At 38.7% G+C, this 21,804-nt stretch overlaps 1 protein-coding gene across 4 annotated transcripts in view; it reads right to left on the reverse strand.

Annotated features, from left to right (window-relative positions):
- Window positions 1-21,804, reverse strand: part of xirp2 (xin actin binding repeat containing 2) — a 206,037-nt gene that overhangs the window by 65,680 nt on the left and 118,553 nt on the right. For all 4 annotated transcript variants that reach the window (XM_062964979.1, XM_003223669.4, XM_008115138.3 and 1 more), the window contains one exon: window positions 2,365-2,525. In XM_062964979.1, the coding sequence (XP_062821049.1) occupies window positions 2,365-2,525 (161 nt within the window). The remainder of the gene's footprint in view (window positions 1-2,364; window positions 2,526-21,804) is intronic.

Below are 21,804 nucleotides of genomic sequence, written 5' to 3' on the forward strand. Positions count from 1 at the left end.
GACAAGTTATAGTCCATGGTGCCTTCTAACCACATGGGTGGAAAAGGATAAATGTGTTGCTTTCTAACTATTGCTTCAAAAACATATAGTACATTTTTCCCAATTTAGCAAGGGCAGTCCCATCAATCTTGTTACCCCATTTATTCAGCTGCTTTCAAAATACCCTAGTCTCTTTCTCCTTATCTCAATTTCGCCCTTTGGCCTCATCTTCTTCAGCTGCTGAAAATTGAGTCTAAAGTGGAAAAGTAGTTTGCACTCTGCTATCTCAGCAGGAGGAGGAAGAGGAAGGACAGAATATTTGTATAAAATGAGAGAAAACCAAATGACTCTACCAAATAACATGTCAATCATAATAATAATAATAATAATAATAATAATAATAATAATAATAATAATAATAAAATACATCACACAGTCCTAGACACTTGGGAAGTGTTCGACTTGTGATTTTGTGATACGAAATCCAACATATCTATCTTGTTTGCTGTGTTATAATAATAATAATAATAATAATAATAATAATAATAATAATAATAATAATGGTTGGTGCTCTTGGAGGCTTTCCAAGAAACCTCGAAACGCACTTGAAAATCCTTAATATGGACAAAACATCAATCCACATGCTGCAGAAGACAGCACTTTTCAGGACTGCACATATTCTACGAAAATATCCCTAGGCCCTTGGGAAGAGCCTAATATTCAGAGACAAATCAAAGACACTTGAACCTAATGTGCATGTATGCTGCATTGCTATGTACATGTAACAATATAGTACATAATAATTTTATTTCTCACCCGCCTCTCCTCATGGCTTGAGGCAGGTTGCAACATAGTTTAAACACATAATCATTATGAAGATTCTATAAATACACATATTAAAATGTATAACATAGTTAAAACACATAATCATTGTAAAGATTCTATAAATACACATATTAAAATGAATTTCTATAAAATACATATTAAAATACACAGAAAAAGATCTAAACACAGGTCACGAGTGTAAAATTCATGATTAAAATTGGCTCTTAGCTCCTGTGTTCTACTTCATTAATTACTTTTGCCATTTTGACCACATTCTGATGCTGCTTGGACATTAGGCCTGTGCGATCAATGAAAAAATGTTTCAACACTCATTATGAAATTAGAGGTTGGGGGAAAATTGTTTCTAAAGTGTTTATGAAATTGGACAGGGTCTGTATCGTAACTATAATGAGTTAATTGCTTTTTTGTTACTTTTCATCAAGTAATTGTGCCAATGAGGAAACTTCAAGGACTGCTTTCTCCCTCATTGTTAGAGCTATTGGCATGGAGCTTGATATGATTATAGAAAACATTTACCACTGCTAGGCCTTCAAGTTTCAGAATATTTCATTCATCCATGGATTTTCAGGAAATGTTCAAAGTGTTTACAAACAACTTAAAAAACTACAAGAACTATCTCCTTGAATTTTCTATACAATGATACAAGATAACAGGGGATCGTTCCCCCCATGTTTTATAATCTACTGATTTTTGGAATTTTAAAAAGGTTTTGACAAAACTTTAAAAGGCTGTTGTGGTTTCTTTTATTTAAAAAGTCACAACAACTGTCTCTTTGAATGTCTCTCTATATGACATAAAACACAACATATTAATAACCAATAGAACTTCAATTTAGGGATTTCTTCCCAGTCCGGCACAGATTTACTTACTAGTATTGAAGTATCAGTCAGCACTCCTTTTCGCAGACTCAACAATTCATTGGAACTCTGGCTGCTGCTAGAAGGCAGAAATCTCTCACCTATCCTGATTCGGGCTTTCTGATGCTGATCAGAATTCTGGGAAATGTAGTTTAGGACAGGGCCATTTGAATTCTCTGCCATAGCACTCTTCGCCTTCCCAAAACTACATTTCCCACAATTCAGTGCTCTCTCAGTCTTTTTCTCAGCTCACTCAGCTCATCCTGCCCTGCTACATTCCTCTCCTAATGGAGAGGCAGCCTATTTCTTCTTGATTTATAAAGGAATGGCAACCTTTTAGGCTTCACCTCGCTTGAGCTGAAAATGAAACTGACTTCTGAGCATTACAGAAATCAAACAAAAAAGTACTAGGTGTTTTAGAAATACTGATGTAAGTTAATAATAATGTTTTTAACTGATTTATATTGCACTGTATAATTTTTATATATGTGTGTTTTGTAAGCTGCCCTGAGTTCCCTGTTGGGTGAGAAGGGCGGGATATAAACATTGTAATAAATAAATAAATAAATAAATCATCATCATCTTCATCATCATCATCCAACTTAGTTTGTATCTGGAGAGCTGGGAAAAGTTGCTGTAAGACAAAGGATACTGTAAGACTATGAACATGAGAATCACTTACATTAGTGGAGGAGTTGCTGATCTCTGCTTTTGATACAGCTGCCTGATACAAAGCCATTCTTTCCTTTAGAGACACAGCCTCCTGGAACTCCAGGGGCAGTTTATCACTCGGTTTTGTCCCTCCTGAAAGTCCACTTGCAGATTTTGGAGCAACAGTAGAATCTGAAAAGAAGAATAAGATAGAAACAAAATTATTTCACAGAAAGATAGAGTTGGAAGAGACCACAAAGACCATCTAGTCCAGTGGTTCTCAACCTTCCTAATGCTGTGGCCCCTTAATACAGTTCCTCATGTTGTGGTGACCCCAACCTTAAAATTATTTTGGTTGCTACTCCAGAACTGTAATTTTGCTACTGTTATGAATCGTAATGTAAATATCTGATATGCAGGATGCATTTTCATTCAATTGACCAAATTTGGCACAAATACCCGATACACCCAAATTTGAATACTGGTGGGGTTGGGAGGATTTGATTTTGTCATTTGGGAGTTGTTGCTGGGACTTATAGTTAACCTACAATCAAAGAGAATTCTGAACTCCCCCAATGATGAAATTAAACCAAACTTGGCACACAGAACTCCCATGACAATAGAAAATACTGTTGGAGGGGTTTGGTGGACATTGACCTTGAGTTTTGAAGTTGTAGAGGGAGTATCAGAGGGGTCGCCAAAGATCATCAGAAAACACATATTTCTGATTGTCTTAGGAACCCCTTTGGCAAACAAGGCTGAATATCTTTCTGCCTGTCCTTCTCTTCCTTTTTTGGAAACAGACGGCAAATCTTCCCACCAAAAGCTCAATTTGCCCAATTCTATCATTGGTGAGGTTCACGGGGTTCTTTGATTGTAAGTGAACTATAAATTCTAGCAACTACAACTCCCAATTGTCAAGGTCTATTTTCCCCAAACTCCACCAGTGTTCACATTTAGGCATATTGAGTATTCGTGCAAAGTTTGGTCTAGATCCATCATTTTTTGAGTCCACAGTGTTCTCTGGATGTAGGTGAACTCTTTTTTAGCACTTTATAATTCTGAGGTGAAATACTGCTGTTTTATCTACAGCAATTGAAGTATTTTATTGTTTTTACCAGGGGGTATTGATAATTTATGATGTTGTGTTGACTGTTTATTGCCTATGTTTTGTTTTGCACTTGTATTTTGTGTCACACCTTGAGTATTTTGTGAGCCGCCCCAAGTCCCTCTGGGAGATGGTGGCAGGATATAAAATTATTATTATTATTATTATTATTATTATTATTATTATTATTATTATTATTATTATTTACTCTAATAAATACACATTAAGAAACAGTGGGAGATATGTTTCCATTTAACATCCCATACATTCATCCCAGGCTGATTTGAAATTGAAATATGCAACAGGCTGCCCTCCATACTTTACTCATATAAAGTTAATTATTTTGTCTGTGCTCCTGTGATAAAACCATCACAATAATTAATTATTTTGGCTTCAGTTAAAGATGTGCAAAATGAAGTCACTGCACAAGAACAGAATGCTCCAGAGTCCACTAGTTGTGACTTTAACTCCATCGAACTGTATGTGAAAATGCAAAGCATACATCATCTCTTCTATTAGCCCTGTAACCAGGTCAGCAATTTTCTTTGCAGACAGCAATTAATGCAATTATTCCTGTCTAATATGTGTATTTTCCTGTCATAATATACATTTTTATTTGCCCTTTAGTAAACCTTACATGTTTTATTAAGCTCTTAGCTGGACGACAATGTAAGCTTTTTAGCAGAGTAGAGAGAACAACCCATACAGGTATACTTAACAAAATATATTCTTCTAATATTCATGTGATCAGTAATGTGAGACATACACATGTTCCAATACTATATAACTGAAACAAGTGAAAACAGGAAAAGAAAGTAGATTCAAACTCACTTTAGAATTTACATATTCAATATGCTACATAGAATGACTTTGTTTTCACGCAGCCCCTATTTATTCCTACAAGGTTTACTGATGAAAATGGCATTGTGATTTATTCCCAGTACTAATGTGTTTTATGTCTGTACATTTTGATTGTTTGTTCTTTCCACTTTGATCACAGTAGGGAGTGAGATCCTAGGAAATTGTGAGGTTTTCCCATGGCTGATGACATTCATGAGTTTGCTAGAAGCCTCGTTGTAATTTTCAACCTCACTTAACCCTGAATGTTTTGGAGTTATGATGGAAGAGATTTGTTTCTGAAAACACAATATTGTTATCCTCACATCATAGCTAGAGATTTTAGGCTGCCATTTCAAAATACCCAGCATTTTACATACTGTGTTTTTTGAGAGTATAGTTGTGACTGTGGCCATCTGGCATGGCATGTCGAATAGGTTCACACTGCAGTATGACTTGAAATCCATGAGCAAAAAGATAGAGAAAATCATGCTATCCAGAAGTGTATATTGTGATAGTCCTTTCCCATAGTTCACATTTTCCCTTATTACTGGATAGTATTAAGATTGTCATCAAAACCTTTGCTCAAAGTACAGAAACTAATTAGTTAACCATTTCAAATCATAGTAAAGTACACTTAAATAGGTAATCTCCCCTGGCCCTAAATGCCACCCCATAACTTGACAGAAATATCATTCAACTGTGCTCTGACTGCTGGCAGAATGGACCTCTTTCTCCCAATATAGCTGATTTCTAGTAAAATAGGTTAGGGAGAATTACCATTGTGTCAAAATTGTGACTAAGGACCTCATCACAATAGGAAATACTCAGTTTCTGATATAGTTTGAGAACAATTTCAAATGGGTCCCTTCACATGACGTTCATCCAATCATATTAGTAATCAATCGAAATTCATCTGCAAAACATTGCAGAAACTGAGTATTTGCACACAGGATTCCAATTGTTGTCTTTGAAATACTACCAAGTTTTCCATCACTGAAGCATTGTTTTTGTGTGTGTGGTCAGGAAATCAGCTATGATACAACTTAAAATTTGCGGTGTGAGTGTCTGGGGATGGAGTCTCCTGATCCCAGACTGTTTATGATAGAAGCATTTCTGCTTGGGATGTCAAAGCAGAAAGATCTCCAGGATTAAGGAAATTGGGAATTGCCACTTTACGGGAAGTAGTACCTGCAGCAGCAGAAACAGTAGCCGCAGCAGAGGACCCATAGAATCAATAATCTATTGTTCAGAAATCTGATAAGATTAGATTCCTCAGAACTCTTTATCTGATTCCTCAGAACTCCTTATTTTGCACTAAAAGGTAGCAATCAGGCAAATGCATTTACTGCACAGATGTGAGTACAGTTTCAAATCTTGTGAGAGCGGTAATACATGACTTTAAGGATATGTCACAGCACAGTTTTAGATATTCTTTAAAAAATCACATAGGGAGTCTTCCGAATGAAGTGGGAGGAGCCAGCCTTCTGTGGGGTAATAAGTCAAAGTGGAGTATTTTCTAAAGCTAAAAATTGTAGCATTTGGGTTTAAAGGGGTCAGTATGCATCCTGTCTGAAAACAGTATGCAATAAGTCAGAAAGAGTAATGGGATGCATACTGAGATAAGTGGATGATGTCCAAATGTGATAAGATGCTAAGCAGAAATCGTGAATATAGAATAATTACCTAGATTGAGTCATCTGTAACTATTTCATATTCACTTAAGTATAGTTAACTAAGTCGCCAATGTAGAATACTGGCCAAGACGTATTATTTATGCCAGTTACTGCATTTGATGAGAATCAGTTCCAGAGTGTGAACATCTGAGACTTGAACAGAATTTTCAGCTCATCTGCTGAAGGATGTATGAGTAAAGGTAAAGGTTTCCCCTGACGTAAAGTCCAGTCATGTCTGACTCTGGGGGTTGGTGCTCATCTCCATTTCTAAGCCGAAGAGCCGGTGTTGTTCATAGACACCTCCAAGGTCATGTGGCCGGCATGACTGAATGGAGCGCCCTTACCTTCCCGCTGGAGCGGTACCTATTGATCTACTCACATTGGCATGTTTTCGAACTGCTAGGTTGGCAGAAGCTGGAGCTAACAGCCGCTCCCGGGGTTTGAACCTGGGACCTTTCGTTCTGCAAGTTCAGTAGCTCATTGAATGTTTGCCTATATGTGTAATGTGATCCGCCCTGAGTCCCCTTCTGGGTGAGAAGGGCGGAATATAAATACTGTAAATAATAAATAATAATAATATTTACAGAGTTATCACTTTACAAATTGAGGGTTTCTTTTTTTACAACACATTTGAAAAAATATGTATGGCACGTGGAAAGATTATTGCCTAAAATATACTACTTGGATGCAAAAAATGTTCCACGGTTGCTGTCAAAATATGGCAGCCATAGTGATGGCTCTCTATGCTGTAGAGGGGTGTACAAGTGCTCTCCGGCACCATAATGCTCTGTAGATTTTCAGGTAAAGACAGTCTTCTACTGAAATGGAAAGAAAGCCTAGCAAAAATGGGTGAGGGTTGCAGTACTATCAAATTATGATGATGCAAAACTGGTAACAGCTAATAGGGACATCAAGCATGTTTATGCAAAACAACTGGGTGAGGCTTTGGAACTCACAGATTGCTCATGTCTACTCCATCTCCTTACTCTAAGAAATCTTGATCTTCTTCCTTATTTGTCTGCTTCTTTTCTGCCAATAAAGCACAATCCCACCCTTGTTTTCCAGGTTTTTCTGCATCCAGTTTTCTCTTTTGCGGTTCGGCCTACCCAATGTTTCTTCATATACCAGCTTTCAGTACACTGCTGGCTTTCCCTCATGTTCAAGTGACATCTCTGACACTTCTGTTTCTCCTTCCCAAGATCTCTTTGTCAGGCATCAGCCATCCTCTCTGTGAGGTTTTACTCCTAAGTAAGTAGAACTCCCATTCTGCTTCACAGAAGCTCTGTTGGGTACTGCTTTGGTTCCCAAACTGCTGAACATCACAATCAATCATTCTAGCTTGAGTCAATCACTCCCAGAGGCTTTGACACTACAAGCAAAAAACAGTATGGATGCTGTTTCTGGTACAGCTTTTTCCACACATTATCTAATCCTATGTATTCATAATGGACCCAATAATTGAGGGGTTAGTTCCTTTGAAAATGGATAACACTAAAACCTAAAGGCTGGATCTGACTGAGTCCTTCTTCTGCATCCCAAAACTATTAATCCTCTCCTTTCTGGAGTGTTGGGAAACCCTCCAGAGCAGGTATATATGGCATCACAGAAAACTGTAGTGGGCAGAAGAAAGGAAGAAAGCTGCAATTGTGCTGGCATTTGATATGAAAGTATGCCATTGGATGGCACAGTACATTCTTTTATATTGAGCTACACCATTGGATCTTACTTCATATGTTTTAGCAGTTAATTCATAGATATCAGTCAAATCCAACCATAGCTGTTGCTATTACAGTTGTTCCTATTGTTGTTGTAACAGATAAGAAGCCACTGGCTGTTGGGTTAACCATGCCACTGGATGTGAACTTCATTCTGTGAAGACTGTGAGTTGATCAGGTGTGTACTGACCTCCACATATAAAACACATTCACGCACAGGCATCTTCGTTTTTTTAAAAATTATTTTTTATTCAATTTTTTTTTCGTGTATATACATTAAAAAGGATGGGATAAGTGAGAAAAGGGATTTTTTGGGGGGGGGGGAAGGGATGGTAGGAAATAAAAAGTTCTGTTTGGTCTTCCGCTTTCTGTCCTTTGTGTCTTGATTTTCATTTCTTACTTGTTCCTTTTATAATCTGGACTAGTTCCAAATATCCTTTCTCGGGTTTCTCCTTTTGCTTATTTTTCCATTAACTTTTTCTTATATTCTTCATATTTTTCCTAGTCTGTTCATTTTATTGCGTTTCCTCTACTTACTTTCATTAAGTATGTTAATTTATCCATATCATTTATATGTATCAGTTTCTCCAACCATTGTTGTTTTGTTGGGAGTTCTTGTTGTTTCCAATGTTTCGCAAAGGTTATTCTTGCAGCTGTCACTCGTTCTGATCGAAATTTATTGTATTCTCCGTTAGTCCGAGTAAGTAAGATTCTGGCTTCATTGGGAATGATTTTTGTAATATTTTCTGAATTTCCTCATGTATAATTTTCTAAAAAAAATTCATTTCTGAGCAAGTCCATGGATTCATTCCTTCAGTCAAGGTCTGAGGCAATTTAGTAGTCTGGCAGCTGTATCCATGACTGAGCAGGCCTATTTAGGATCCACTCTGCTCACCCCATATGGAGAGAGGGCTAGAAAAGGTACTCTAAACATAGTCTGCCCCATTTATTCCTGACTGGACTGCCGCACTCAGAGGGATCACCACCTCTGAGAAAAAGAAAGATGAACTTTGGGATGTGGAACATATGGACACTGTTGCACAACATAGACAATGAATGCCTCTAACACAGGACTATTAATGCAAGGAAGCTGAGGTGCTTTAACATTGATATAGCAGCACTTCAAGAGACCCAGAGAGCAGGAGAGGGACAGCTGAATGAAGAAAAAGGAGGCTGCACCTTCTTCTGGAAGGGACTGCCTGAGCAAGAATGAGGAATACACAAAGTTGGCTTTGCTAACAGAAATTCTCTGGTGAAGCATCTATCTAAAGCACCCATCAGCATTAACCAATGACTCTTAACTCTCCAAATTAATCTTGCCAAAAACCAGTAGGTATTGGCAACTATTATAGGCGCCTATGCACTAACACTAGATGCTGACGAAGACATTAAGGACATTTTTTACTGTCAGCTATTGGAGATCCTATCGGAGATACCTAAGGAGGACAAAATAATAATCCTGGAGGATTTTAATGCAAGAGTTGGATGAGATTTTGACCTGTGGCCAGAAACTATAGGAAAAGATGGGATTGAAAATAGCAACTCAAATGGCATCCTACTTCTCACCAAATGTACGGAGCACAAGCTTGTCCACTTGTCCACACTCTTCCACCAACAGTTAATCGATACTAAAAGGGAAGCCTTCAAAATATGGCAAAGAGACATTAACAGTGCAGCTGAGAAAAAGATCTACACTAGTGCAATAGCTGAGGCCCAAAGAAGAATCAGAAAACTCAATAACATCTGGTAGACAAAAAAGGCTCAAGAAATCCAACATTTTGCAGATGTTCATGATGCACAGGAATTCTTTAAAGCCACAAAGGCCATCTATGGCTCAACAAATCATGACATACATCCTCTACATCAGTAGTTCTCAACCTGTGGGTCCCCAGGTGTTTTGGTTACAACTCCCAGAAATCCTAGACAGTTTACCAGCTTTTAGGAGTTCTGGGAGTTGAAAGCCAAAACATCTGGGGACCCACAGGTTGAGAACCATTGCTCTACATTCATCAGATGGAACCAAACTTCTAAAGGGTAAAAAATAATTTTCAATACGTTGGAAAGAGCACTACCACAACCTCCTTAATTGCAGCTCCAACATGGCTGAAGAGGGTCTCTCTCAAATCCTGCAACAACAAACCAGGGATGAGCTTGCATCACTGGCTAGTTTGAAGTTAGCAAAGCCATCAGCTAATTAAAAAAATAACAAAGCCATTGGACCTGATCAGATCCCTGCTGAAATCTTTAAACAGGGCGGACCTGAGCTGACACAACAACTCCATCAGCTCATAGAAAAAGTGTGGGCGACCAAGAAAATCCCAGCAGACTTCAAGGCATACACCCACTACATTCATCAGATGGAACCAAACTTCTAAAGAATAAAAAAAATGCAATGCATTGGAAAGAGCACTACCATAACCTCCTTAACCACCATCACCACCTTTTCAAGAAAAGGGGAGATAATAGACTCTGTGGACTTTCTGCTTTCATAGCCTTCTTGACTACATGCTGTGTCCATCCCTAAGCATCAGGTTTGATAGATCTGCTCTTTAAATATCAGACTCTTCCCATATGTTTCAATTTTTTTTATAATAACAATCCTATCCAATAAATAAAATACTGGGTGATTACAGCCTGACCCAAAATGCTTGGGAACACATGTGTTTTGGATTGGGATTGGGGGGGGGGGTATGTTGGATTTTGGAATACCTGTATTGACATATAAATATGTAATGACGTATACTTTTGTGGATGGGAGAATCCTTATGAACCTCAAACTATCAGAATGCAAAAGTGTCATTATCTCACCCATCCATGTGGACCATTTTGGATTTTAGAATATTTCAGATTTTGGAATTCCAGACAAGGGATGCTCAACTTTTATGTTTGGTCACTCTAGAAATGTGCCTGTCTTGGAAATCTAAGCATGAAGCAAAACAAGCTATTCAGTATCCAAGATCTGATCTCCTGTCTATTTAAACTGTTTCAAAAGTACAGTAGAGTCTCACTTATCCAACATTCGCTTAGCCAACGTTATGGATTATCCAACACAGTCTGCCTTTTAGTAGTCAATGTATTTGTAGTCAATGTTTTCGATACATTGCAATGTTTTGGTGCTAAATTCAGAAATACAGTAATTACTACATAGTGTTACCCTGTATTGAACTGGTTTTTCTGTCAAATTTGTTGTAAAACATGATTTGGTGCTTAGTTTGTAAAATCATAATGTAATTTGATGTTTAATAGGCTTTTCCTTAGTCCTTCCTTATTATCTAACATATTCACTTATCCAATGTTCTACCGGCCTGTTTATGTTGGATAAGTGAGACTCTACTGTACCTTTAAAAGAATATATGCATGTGTGTGTATAAAACTGACCAAGGTCATGGTGCTGAAAGAGATATGACTTGACATTTTCTCCCCATGGCTGCCACAGTTAGTCTGCTCAAGTAACCATGCACTGAATCCTGCTAGTCATTCTCAACTAAAGTAGAAACAGCTACTGAGTCTGCTATTGACTGGTGAGTCAACTCATGGGTACATCCAAGTGATTCAACAGATTTCATCGTAGTTAAGGTAAGCAATCGTATTCAAGCCTATTTGTTTTCTCTGTTGGTTTCCACTCACATATACCATAGCAGTTGGGAACCTCAGGAAACTGTATGTGTACATAAAGATTTCTGAAAATTCTATAGTATTGTTTTAAATATGTAAAGCAACAAGAGATCTAATTGTAGTGATGTATGTTGTCATGTCCAATTTATGGTGATCATAAGGTGAACCTATGAGGAGGTTTTTAGGGAATGAAAGTGTGAGACTCATATAAGGTTACCCAGTGTGTTTCCATAGTCAAGTGGAGAATTGCTCCCTGATCTCCAGAGGTATAGTCCAATGCTCAAACCACTATCCCACATTGGTTCTCACCTTGTCTAGGTTAATCTTTCATCAGTGCCCACAGCAAATTGAACTCTAGAATGGATGATAACATTTGCATGAATTTGATTCTGAAGTTTGATACACATATAGTTTGCAGAACTATTGCAGATGACAGTTTGCTATTCCCTCATCTTGTTGTCAACATCATGCTTTGGTGGGTTATCAGCTGAACAAAATGTTCATAAATTTGCCTCCTAATATAGGCACATATTGGTATCTGACAAATTTTAGAACTCAAAAGAGATAGTATATTTCATTTGCTGTTGACTTAGAAAGCAGATCCTCCTTTGTCTTCTGAAATCCTTCATTGTGCCATTCTGCACACAAACTTTGAAGTAGAACAGGATGCCTTCCTTGTGAAGAAGGGCCGTGTCCTGCCAAAGCAAAGTGCTGCTACATAATGCAATGGCAATCTTTCAAAGATCAGCAGTAGTCTGAAACACACCAGCAGGTGGAGTCTCTCCTATAGTTATAGGAGGAATAAGTCATTCAAATAGTACCTAAAACATTTCATGTAGAGGAGCAATTTCTTTTTGGCACAATAATGTTGATCACTAATAGAAAGTAGTCTATCTATCCACATGCCTTTTATCAGGAGAGGAAAGCACTACAAAATGTCTGTAAATGTATATGTGTTTACCTTTCTTACCCTTGCCAAATGTACTTACAACATTGAATAAATTCCAGAAAAGGACAGGAGAGAAAGCTCGCTTCACTAGTTTCCCCCAATAAGCTATATGAAGATGGTGTATGAATTTCATTAAGAGTGACCCTAAATCTTTTGCCATAAGTCAAATGCAAAACTATTCTTGAAAATGCATGCCCATGCAAAGTGACATTTGTAATGATTTGCTGGCTGCGGCTTTATAAAAGCTAAGGCACAACTGTCTCTAAACCCTTCCTTCCTTTCAGATATCCTGCAAGCTAACATATGCTCCTTGATTCAATAGCACAAAGAATATGTACATAGCCTTCTCTAATATCTTAGAAATAGTATTCCTATGGCAGGCTTCCTATTCCCTTGTTAAACTAAAAGATACACACATATCATAAATTTGATACCTTGAAAACACAGTTAAGAATATCTGCACTATTAATGTTGATGAGGATTCTTGAAAAACAGCCCTATGAAAATCCTCTGGGCTATTAATAATCTCTCTGCTGAGAAATCAAATACTTATGTCCCTCAAGATTATTTCCATAAAACTTGGACTAGTCATATCTGTGTTTGGAAACTTTTGACAGCTTGGAAACTTTTGTTCAGTAACACACAGTTTTTGTAAACAGAATGTTCCCCATAGACATGAGAAATATTCCACCTACAATTTTATATTTATAGAATTATTCCAAATAATCTATTGGAACCTTGGTATTAATTCTCCTGTGAAAATACAATGTAAGCATGTAATGAATGTGTTCTGGGAAGGAAATCTCTAGATACTACTACTACTACTACTACTACTGGTACTACTACTACTACTAATAATAATCCTAGACACTTGGGAAGTGTTTGACTTGTGATTTTGTGATACGAAATCCAGCATATCTATCTTGTTTGCTGTGTCATACAATAATAATAATAATAATAATAATAATAATAATAATAATAATAATAATAATAACTGCAAAAGGCCACCCTGCTGGGATCTGTGCGCATCATCCAAAATTACATCACACAGTCCTAGACACTTGGGAAGTGTTCGACTTGTGATTTTGTGATACGAAATCCAGCATATCTATCTAGTTTGCTGTGTCATACAATAAAATAATAATAATAATACTTTATACCCCACTACCATCTCCCCGCTTACATGGGGCAAAAGCCCGAACAACATAATTGAACAAAATAAACAACAACATAAACACAATTCGCAGTATAAAAAGATAAAAACAGTAATACAATGTAAAATGAGAATATTATAATAGTTAATACTATCATATGAATCATAATACATGAATAATACTATCATATGAGAGAAGCCTCCCACAAGGATGGTCAAACATCAAAACATCCGGGCGTCCCCTGGGTAACGTCCTTGCATACGGCCAATTCTCTCACTCCAGAAGCAACTCCGGTTGCTCCTGACACACACACAAAAAAAAGAATCTTGACTATCATTATTGAATAAAGAGAGAAACATTTCAAATAGAATCCATCTGCACATGGAAAGCCTTTTAGTGTTATGAAGTCTACCATCAAGGGACAGAGAGGCTGTTTTTTGGTTACCCTGGTATGCCACCTTCCTCACTATTGCAAAAGGTTTCATAATATGGATTAAGTCCATCCTATCTGACAGAACATATATCTTCATATAATGCTTCCCAGGCTCTAAAATCCACAGGAGACGCCCTTCTCCCAGTCCCATCATCTTCAAAGATATGGTTAATGGGAACATAAAAGAAGGACTTCTCAGTTACTGCCCTTAGACTTAGAAACTCTCTCCCTAAAGAGGCTAGAATTATTCCCACTCCATTTGCTGTCTTTTTATTAGACAGGCTTTTGAATTGAAGATTTTAAGAAAATGCCTCTAAGATTTTCTTTTAAAATATATTATATAACTTTTATAAAAATGTATGTTTTTAATATGATGAAAAGTTAAATTTAGTTTTAATGATGTCTTTTTAAATTTTTACTGCAATCTTTTAAATCTATAAGGTGCCTTGATGAAGTCTTGGATGAAAAAGTGAGATATAAATAAAGCTGCTGCTGCTGCTGATGATGACGACAACAGCAACACCAACAATAGCAGCAGTGGACTTACTATTGAAAACATGCAAACACTGATAAGGTTTAGACAGACCTATTCATTCCACAGTGAGAGGAATGGCTCCCAAAACTTTCTACAAAGAAACTAATTTAATTCATTGTTTTGATGTCCATGATTCTCCTGGATTCATCGCTGAGCCCAGGTTTTGGCGCTGGCCAGAGGAGCTTTCACACAATTAAAACTTGTGCGCCAGTTGCACTCGTACCTTGGGAAGTCTGACTTGGCCATGGTGGTCCACGCTCTTGTTACATCCTGTATAGATTACTGCAACATGCTCTACATGGGGTTGCCTTTGAAGACTGTTTAGAAATTTATGTTGGTCAGATTGATCACTGGAGTGGCATACTGGGAACACTCGACTCCTCTGTTGCGCCAGTTCTACTGGCCGCCAATCTGCTACCGAGCACAATTCAAAGTGCTGGCTTTAGCTTATAAAGCCCTAAATGGTTCCGGCCCAGCTTACCTGTCTGAACATATCTTTCCTTATGAACCACCTCGAAGATTAAGATCATCTGGGGAGGCCCTGCTCTCAGTCCCACCTGCTTCGGATGCACGACTGGCGGGGACGAGAGACAGGGTCTTCTCAGTGGTGGCCTTTTGGCTGTGTAACTCCCTCCGTAGTGACATTAGATCAGCCCCCACCCTCCTAGCATTCAGAAGGAAAGTAAAAACCTGGCTCTGGGATCAGGCTTTCAGATAACAGTGCAATGCGATAACAGATGTGGAATTATGTGCAAAGACTACAGAATGGCTTCAGACAATGATTTTGGTGGGCATGATTTTAATTGAATGCAATGTTTTAAATGTCAATATGTATTAATTATTAATTTATTTTTAAGCTTATGTTTTGTATGTGAATAATTGCCATATGTAAGCTGCCTTGAGTCCCCTCAAGAAAGGCAGAAAGGCAGGGTATAAATAGGGTAAATAAATAACTAAAATAAATGACGATCTCATTTTTTAACTTTTTAACATTATATATTTCAAGTTATAAAGAGTTGCTCACAAGAGATTTTCCAGAATCTGGCCATTTCCCAAGGCACATAGGATTGCTTTAGCAATATGCTTTCCCTTCATCTGGTGGCACAGATGAAGCGCTGAGCTGCTGAACTTGCAGACCGAAAGGTCCCAGGTTCAAATTCTGGGAGCGGAATGAGCGCCCGCTGTTAGCCCCAGCTCCTGCCAACCTAGCAGTTCGAAAACATGCAAATGTGAGTAGATCAATAGGTACCGCTCCGGCGGGAAGGTAACAGCGCTCCATGCAGTCATGCCGGCCACATGACCTTGAAGATGTCTATGGACAAAGCTGGCTCTTCGGCTTAGAAATGGAGATGAGCACCAACCCCCAGAGTCGGTCACAACTGGACTTAACATCAGGGGAAACCTTTACCTTTACCTTTTACCTCATCAATAACAGCCTTGTCACATGGCCGCTAGAGTCATCCCACGTCATCTCGTGAAACCTCCCATGTTGCCGTGGTGGTGACATGTACCAGCCTCACCCTCCTTCACTTCACTAAAGTCGTTTGATGGGAGCCGGAAGGCTCCATGGGTGACATGGGCTAAACTGGTGAATATTTCCAATTTTACCTCCATGTGAAGAGGTCACAAGATGCCATGTATATAATCAGTCCATTCAGTTTCAAATAAAATAATGGCATATGTTTGAACAAAAAAAAAACTTGAGATCTATTTAAAAATAACAATCTTTCTCAGATTATATTCATGCTTGATATTACTCGTTTTAGTAATTACATTAATTAAATTACATTAATGTTTGATTAATTTATATTAATGGGCCATTAGATTTTGGAAATGCTTGGCTGTATGAAGCATGTAGCTTATACATTTATATGTACGTATACTCCATATTGTAATTACTTAGGAAAAATGCAAGCCTCTTTTCATGCATTTTTGTACATTAAATGTTCTGATGTAAGCAAAATAGTTGAAGAATATCTTTGGAAGAATGCGAGAGTAACTAAAACCATAAAATCCATATAATAAAGGCATTTAGAAAGTGCCATGATTGGTCTTTAATATATAATTTGTGGCTATGTTTTAGTCATTTTATTTCTATGCCTCATAACCACAGAAATATTAAATGCTACACTACCACCCTGAACTTAATGAGAAATATTTATTACTGTAAATTGAACCACTGAAAATTGGATATACTGTATATGAAGCAAAGCTAAGACTTGATTTTTCCTCCTTCTATTCAGTTTCTTATCCTTGTAATAGCTATGTATGAATTACTCAGCTATAACTTCAAGAAATACATGATGTCATAATCAATACACCCAAATCCATAACAAAAGCTCTGCCGGTGCAGCAGAGGTGTTTTCTTATCTTAAATATTTTGTACCTTAAGTGCTGTCATCATATCTCCCTTTTCTCTTCTCCTTCATAAATTAAGCCTGGAGAAGTAACAAAATCTGACACCAGAACTACTGGGAAAGGCTTTATAGAGGTGGATGCACTCAAATGGCACATCAAGTAAGACATCCTGAAATATTCAGCTGCATGGGTAATTCATCCTATAAGGTATGTGAGCCTAGTTTAATTCAAAAGATGAGAGGGAGGGAGAAACCAGAGACCATGTATATTTTCCTTGCCATTCAAATGTCACTGCTCCTCTTGATAGGGCTGCACTTCTCAACCCCTTCTTATGACAAAATTATCTCCCAGTGCTGCAACATTTTCTTAAGAGTTGAAATCTCACTTTATGCTAATAACTGTTAACTGTTCAAAACTACAGGCTCACTATCATATTTATCAGTTTTATCAAAGCATTTGGAAGAGAGGCACACATTATGGAAACATCCATCATTGAGCAGAACTGATTTACGTGTTGGGAATTCATTTTGCTCCAGAGATGGGTAAGGCTCTTGTCCGATAAGATTTATATGAAAGACAGAAGAGCAAAGGAGCAATTTCTCTCATCACAATGTTTACATGGTGAGATAATGTTGACCTCTTTAAGTACAAAATGGTCAATGCAGAACTTGGAAGAGTTCCATTTTTGGACAACAACTCCCAGAATCCCAGAGTGATCTTGCTGAATTGAGGATTAAGGGAGCTTTAGGTAAAGGTAAAGGTTTCCCCTGACGTTAAGTTCAGTCATGTCTGACTCTGGGGGTTGGTGCTCATCTCCATTTCTAAGCTGAAGAGCCGGCGTTGTCTGTAGACACCTCCAAGGTCATGTGGCTGGCATGACTGCATGGAGCGCCGTTACTTTCCCGCCGGAGCGGTACCTATCGATCAACTCACATTGGCATGTTTTCGAACTGCTAGGTTGGCAGAAGCTGGAGCTAATAGTAGGCGCTCACTCCGCTCCCGGGATTTGAACGTGCGACCTTTCAGTCTGGAAGTTCAGCAGCTCAGTGCTTTAACACACTTCGCCACCAGGAGCTTTAGTAGTACATTTTTCCATACTCTGCACTCATGGGTTATATGAAGCTCATATAATAGGAAGAGAAGGGCTTTGTATGAAAAAGAAGTTGAAAGACTCTGTGCATATTTGTATGTAAAGGGGTAAATGATACATTGGTCCCAGCCCATAAATTATCCTATTGAGGTGCAGGGGACAAAAGAACAGCTTAAAAGGGGACCCAAGTTATGTTCATTTTGGAATTTGAACATCCTGCCATCATGGTGTAGAGATATCAGTGTTGGAGGGTGATTCTGGAGACAAGGCTTCAAATGTACACTCAACCATGGAAATCCACTGGGTGATCTTGACCTCAGAGGAAGGCAGATGTAAACCCTCTCTGGACACACCTTGCCATGACAAGGTCACCTTTTTTGTGTGTGTCAGAAGTGACTTGCAAGTCGCTTCTGGTATGAGAGAATTGGCCGTCTGCAAGGACGTTGCCCAGGGGATGCCTGGATGTTTTGTTGTTTTTACCATCCTTGTGGGAGGCTTCTCTCATGTCCCTGCATGGAGCTGGAGCTGATAGAGGGAGCTCATCCGCGCTCTCCCGGGGTGGGATTCGAACCTGGCAGCCTTCAGGTCAGCAACCCAACCTTCAAGTCACAGGGCTTTAACCCACTATGTCACCAGGGCATAGTGGTCACCTTAGGGTCATCACAAGTTAGAAATGACTTAAAGGCACACAACAACAATTCCAAGGTTGGAGAATGCGTAGTCCTCTAGATGTTGCTTCCATGAGCCCCAATCAGCATTACCAATGGTAAGGGATCTTGAGAACTACTGTCCAGGTACATCTTCCAGAACTAGACATTTCCCATCCTTGCCTACTGAAATTAATGTGAGTTTCATCTCAGAAATAGAGATACACTGCCAGCATTCAGCCTGTGATATTCACCTTTAATCTTTCGATCTGCAGATATATGCAAGAGTTCCTTTTAGAAGCATGGCTTTTTGTGACAAGCCTGGTATTTCCATGGCAATACAACACAGGTGTTTAGAAAGGTTGCTTTCCCATTCTGAACTAGCTGTCCTTGACAAGCATGTTCAGTGGAAGATAAAGATTAAGAAGGAGTTGATTGGTTTTTGACCTCACCAAAATTACCTTTCCTAAGTTCAGGGAAATCTATATTCTCTCTCTCTCAATCTTTGAGATGGTAGATAAACCCACAGCCATGGAAAGGTTGGGGAAGGAGTTCTAACTTGCCCTTGTCCTCCTTTATTAATGCAAGCCCATTTTTCTTCTCATTTAATTATAATCTCAGCTCTAGTCAGACAATGAATTGTTTTAAAATTTGCATTCATTCCAATAAAAGGAAAACACAAATAAGCATTTGGGAACAAGTTATTCTTTTTAGAAGTGCAAATTCTGACCTGTATTTAGAGGGAAGAAAAAGCACTCTCCAAAAAAACACCTTCAGGAGTCAAGAGCTGGGTGTAACTAAATTCTCCATCTCCTCAGTTGTAAACAGGCTTTATTTAGAAAATAACCCATGGATCCCCTTTGTCAGGACAATGAACTGTGGTTGAGGTAAACTATTAAGAATATATATGTATTTGTGTGTGTGTTTTTGATAGCAATTTGCATCATATAAGGCACATGTTTTGCTTCCCTCCTTTAAAGGAAATTGAAGGGACTACATGTGTTAGGAATAGCACTTAAGTAATTATCATTGTAGCACTTATAAGGCACGTAAGAATGGGAATTAAATTCCCTTGGCAGATTAAAAATAGAAGGCAGCTTTGAACTTGTGAACCTTCTTTAATGTAATCAAGTTCCATGCCAAAAAACTCTCTGAAAAACACCACATGAGCAAGTGAAAATTAAAACTACTAAACAGTTTGTAACACAAACAAAACAAGTGCCTTTGAGGCTTTTAACCAATTCTCGCTGCCAAAAATGGAATATTCCCATTACTGCAAGTGCAAAAAAGGTAGAAAGTGTGTCAGAAAAATATTTACATTGTCAACACCAGCAAATACAAAGGTTTCCTTTTTTCTGGTAGTGGTGAGCTACAATGAACACTTTACATTTGCCAGTGTGGCTGCGAGATTAGAGTGAATGAAGGATGTGATTCATCCATACACCTGTCCCCTTGGAGCTATGGGGCCTCACTTGGAAGCAGGGGCGGTCCAACCGCGAGGCGATTTAGGCACTTGCCTGTGCGCCATCATCCCGGGGTGCAGTTGAGGCCCCCGGGAGGATGGCGCCACCCCCCCGCCTCCTTCTTCCTTTGGGCCTTCCTTCAGTCTGCACCCGCCTGAGCCTTCCGGCTGGCGTGGGCCCACCTTCGGGGCCTTCAGAGGTTGTGAAGTCTGTTGGAACTAGGAAGATAGTTCCAAGTGGCGTTTATATATCTGTGGAAAGTCCAGGGTAGGAGAAAGAGCTCTTGTCTGTTTGAGGCTAGTGTGAATGTTGCAATTGGCCAGCTTGATTAGCATTTATTGGCCTTGCAGATTCAAAGCCTGGCTTCTTCCTCCCTGGGGGCATCCTTGGTTGGGAGGTGTTAGCTGGCCCTGATTGTTTCCTGTCTGGATTTCCCCTGTTTCAAGAGTGTCGTTCTTTATTTATTGTCCTGATTTTAGAGGTTTTTTTTAATACCGGGGGCCTTTCAGTGGCCTTTTAATTTTCTGCCTTGATATTCTGGGTTATATGGCTGTGTGGAAGGACCCTCGGGGCTCTTCCACACAGCCATATAACCCAGAATATCAAGGCAGAATAACCCACAATATCTGCTTTGAACTGGGTTATCCGAGTCCACACTGCCCTATATCCCTGTTCAATGTTTGGTGCTAAATTCGCAAATATAGTAATTCCTACATAACATTACCATGTATTGAACTGCTTTTTCTGTTGATTTGTTGTGAGACATGTTTTTGTGCTTAATTTGTAAAATCTTAATGTAATTTGATGTTTAATAGGCTTTTCCTTAATCCCTCCTTATTATCCAACATTTTAGCTTATTCAACGCTTTTATTGTTTAGTGATTGGTTTTGGGGGGGGGGAGCCAAAATTCTGTTCGCCTACACTTGAAAATTACCTAGGGCCAACCCTGCTTGGAAGTCAGCCATCTGAAGCCCTGCAGCTGCAAAGTTTTTCACCATATAACTGCCATCCTCATGTAGTAGTCGCACCCTCCTTTATTTGGCCAAAAGTGGAGAGAGCAACTATTACACGGTAAAATACAGTATGTATGCTTATAGCACACTTCCAAGATCAGATCAAGATCAGGTAGGTTATTTTTTTATTATTATTCAGGCAGGCATTAAAGACAGAATGTTTCAAAGAATGAGCCAGGAATGTGTATTCTAATTATTGTTACAATTTTATTAGTTTGATGTGATTTAAACTGATTTGTTTTTTAAATTCTGGGTTTAATTCTATTTTAATATCTATATGTTGTAGGTTTTAGATTGTGTTGTTTTTAATGTTATGAGTCATTTTGAGTCTTGTTTAAGAGAGAAAACTAGGGATATAAACAGCTGGGTTATAAACAGCCAGAAGTTTCTGTCTGTCTGTCTGTCTATCTTTTCTGTCTGTTTCTGTCTGGAGCTATACTACCATATATATATATATGGCAGTGTAGATTACATGGCAGTGTAGATGGGGCCGCTGACTCTACACCCTCCCAAAACCCCTTAAAAAGCCTTTTAAAAAGCATTTTAAAAAGCAAAATAACTCACCAGGCCTCCATTTCTCCTTCTCTGGCCCTCTTCAGAGAGGGGGAAAAGAGGGGAGGAGGGAAATTGCTCCTGCCCCCCTTCTCCAGGCACAACATTGGTTAAGGGGTTTTCTTTTGTGTCCCAGTGCCCTGTTGGAAAGCTCGGCAGGGCCTCTGTACACCCCCCACCCAAAGCACATACTTTCTGGGAGATGTGTGGACTAAAAACATGATTGTACTCAGATTAAAGTGGTGTCTGGAACTGCCCTCTCTCTCTATCTCTGTGTTCTCTCTGCATGTCTCTCTGGCTCTGTCTGTCTCTGTTTTGCCTTCCTG

This window comes from Anolis carolinensis, chromosome 1 (genome assembly GCF_035594765.1).
Source record: "Anolis carolinensis isolate JA03-04 chromosome 1, rAnoCar3.1.pri, whole genome shotgun sequence".
Taxonomy (NCBI): Eukaryota; Metazoa; Chordata; class Lepidosauria; order Squamata; family Dactyloidae; genus Anolis; species Anolis carolinensis.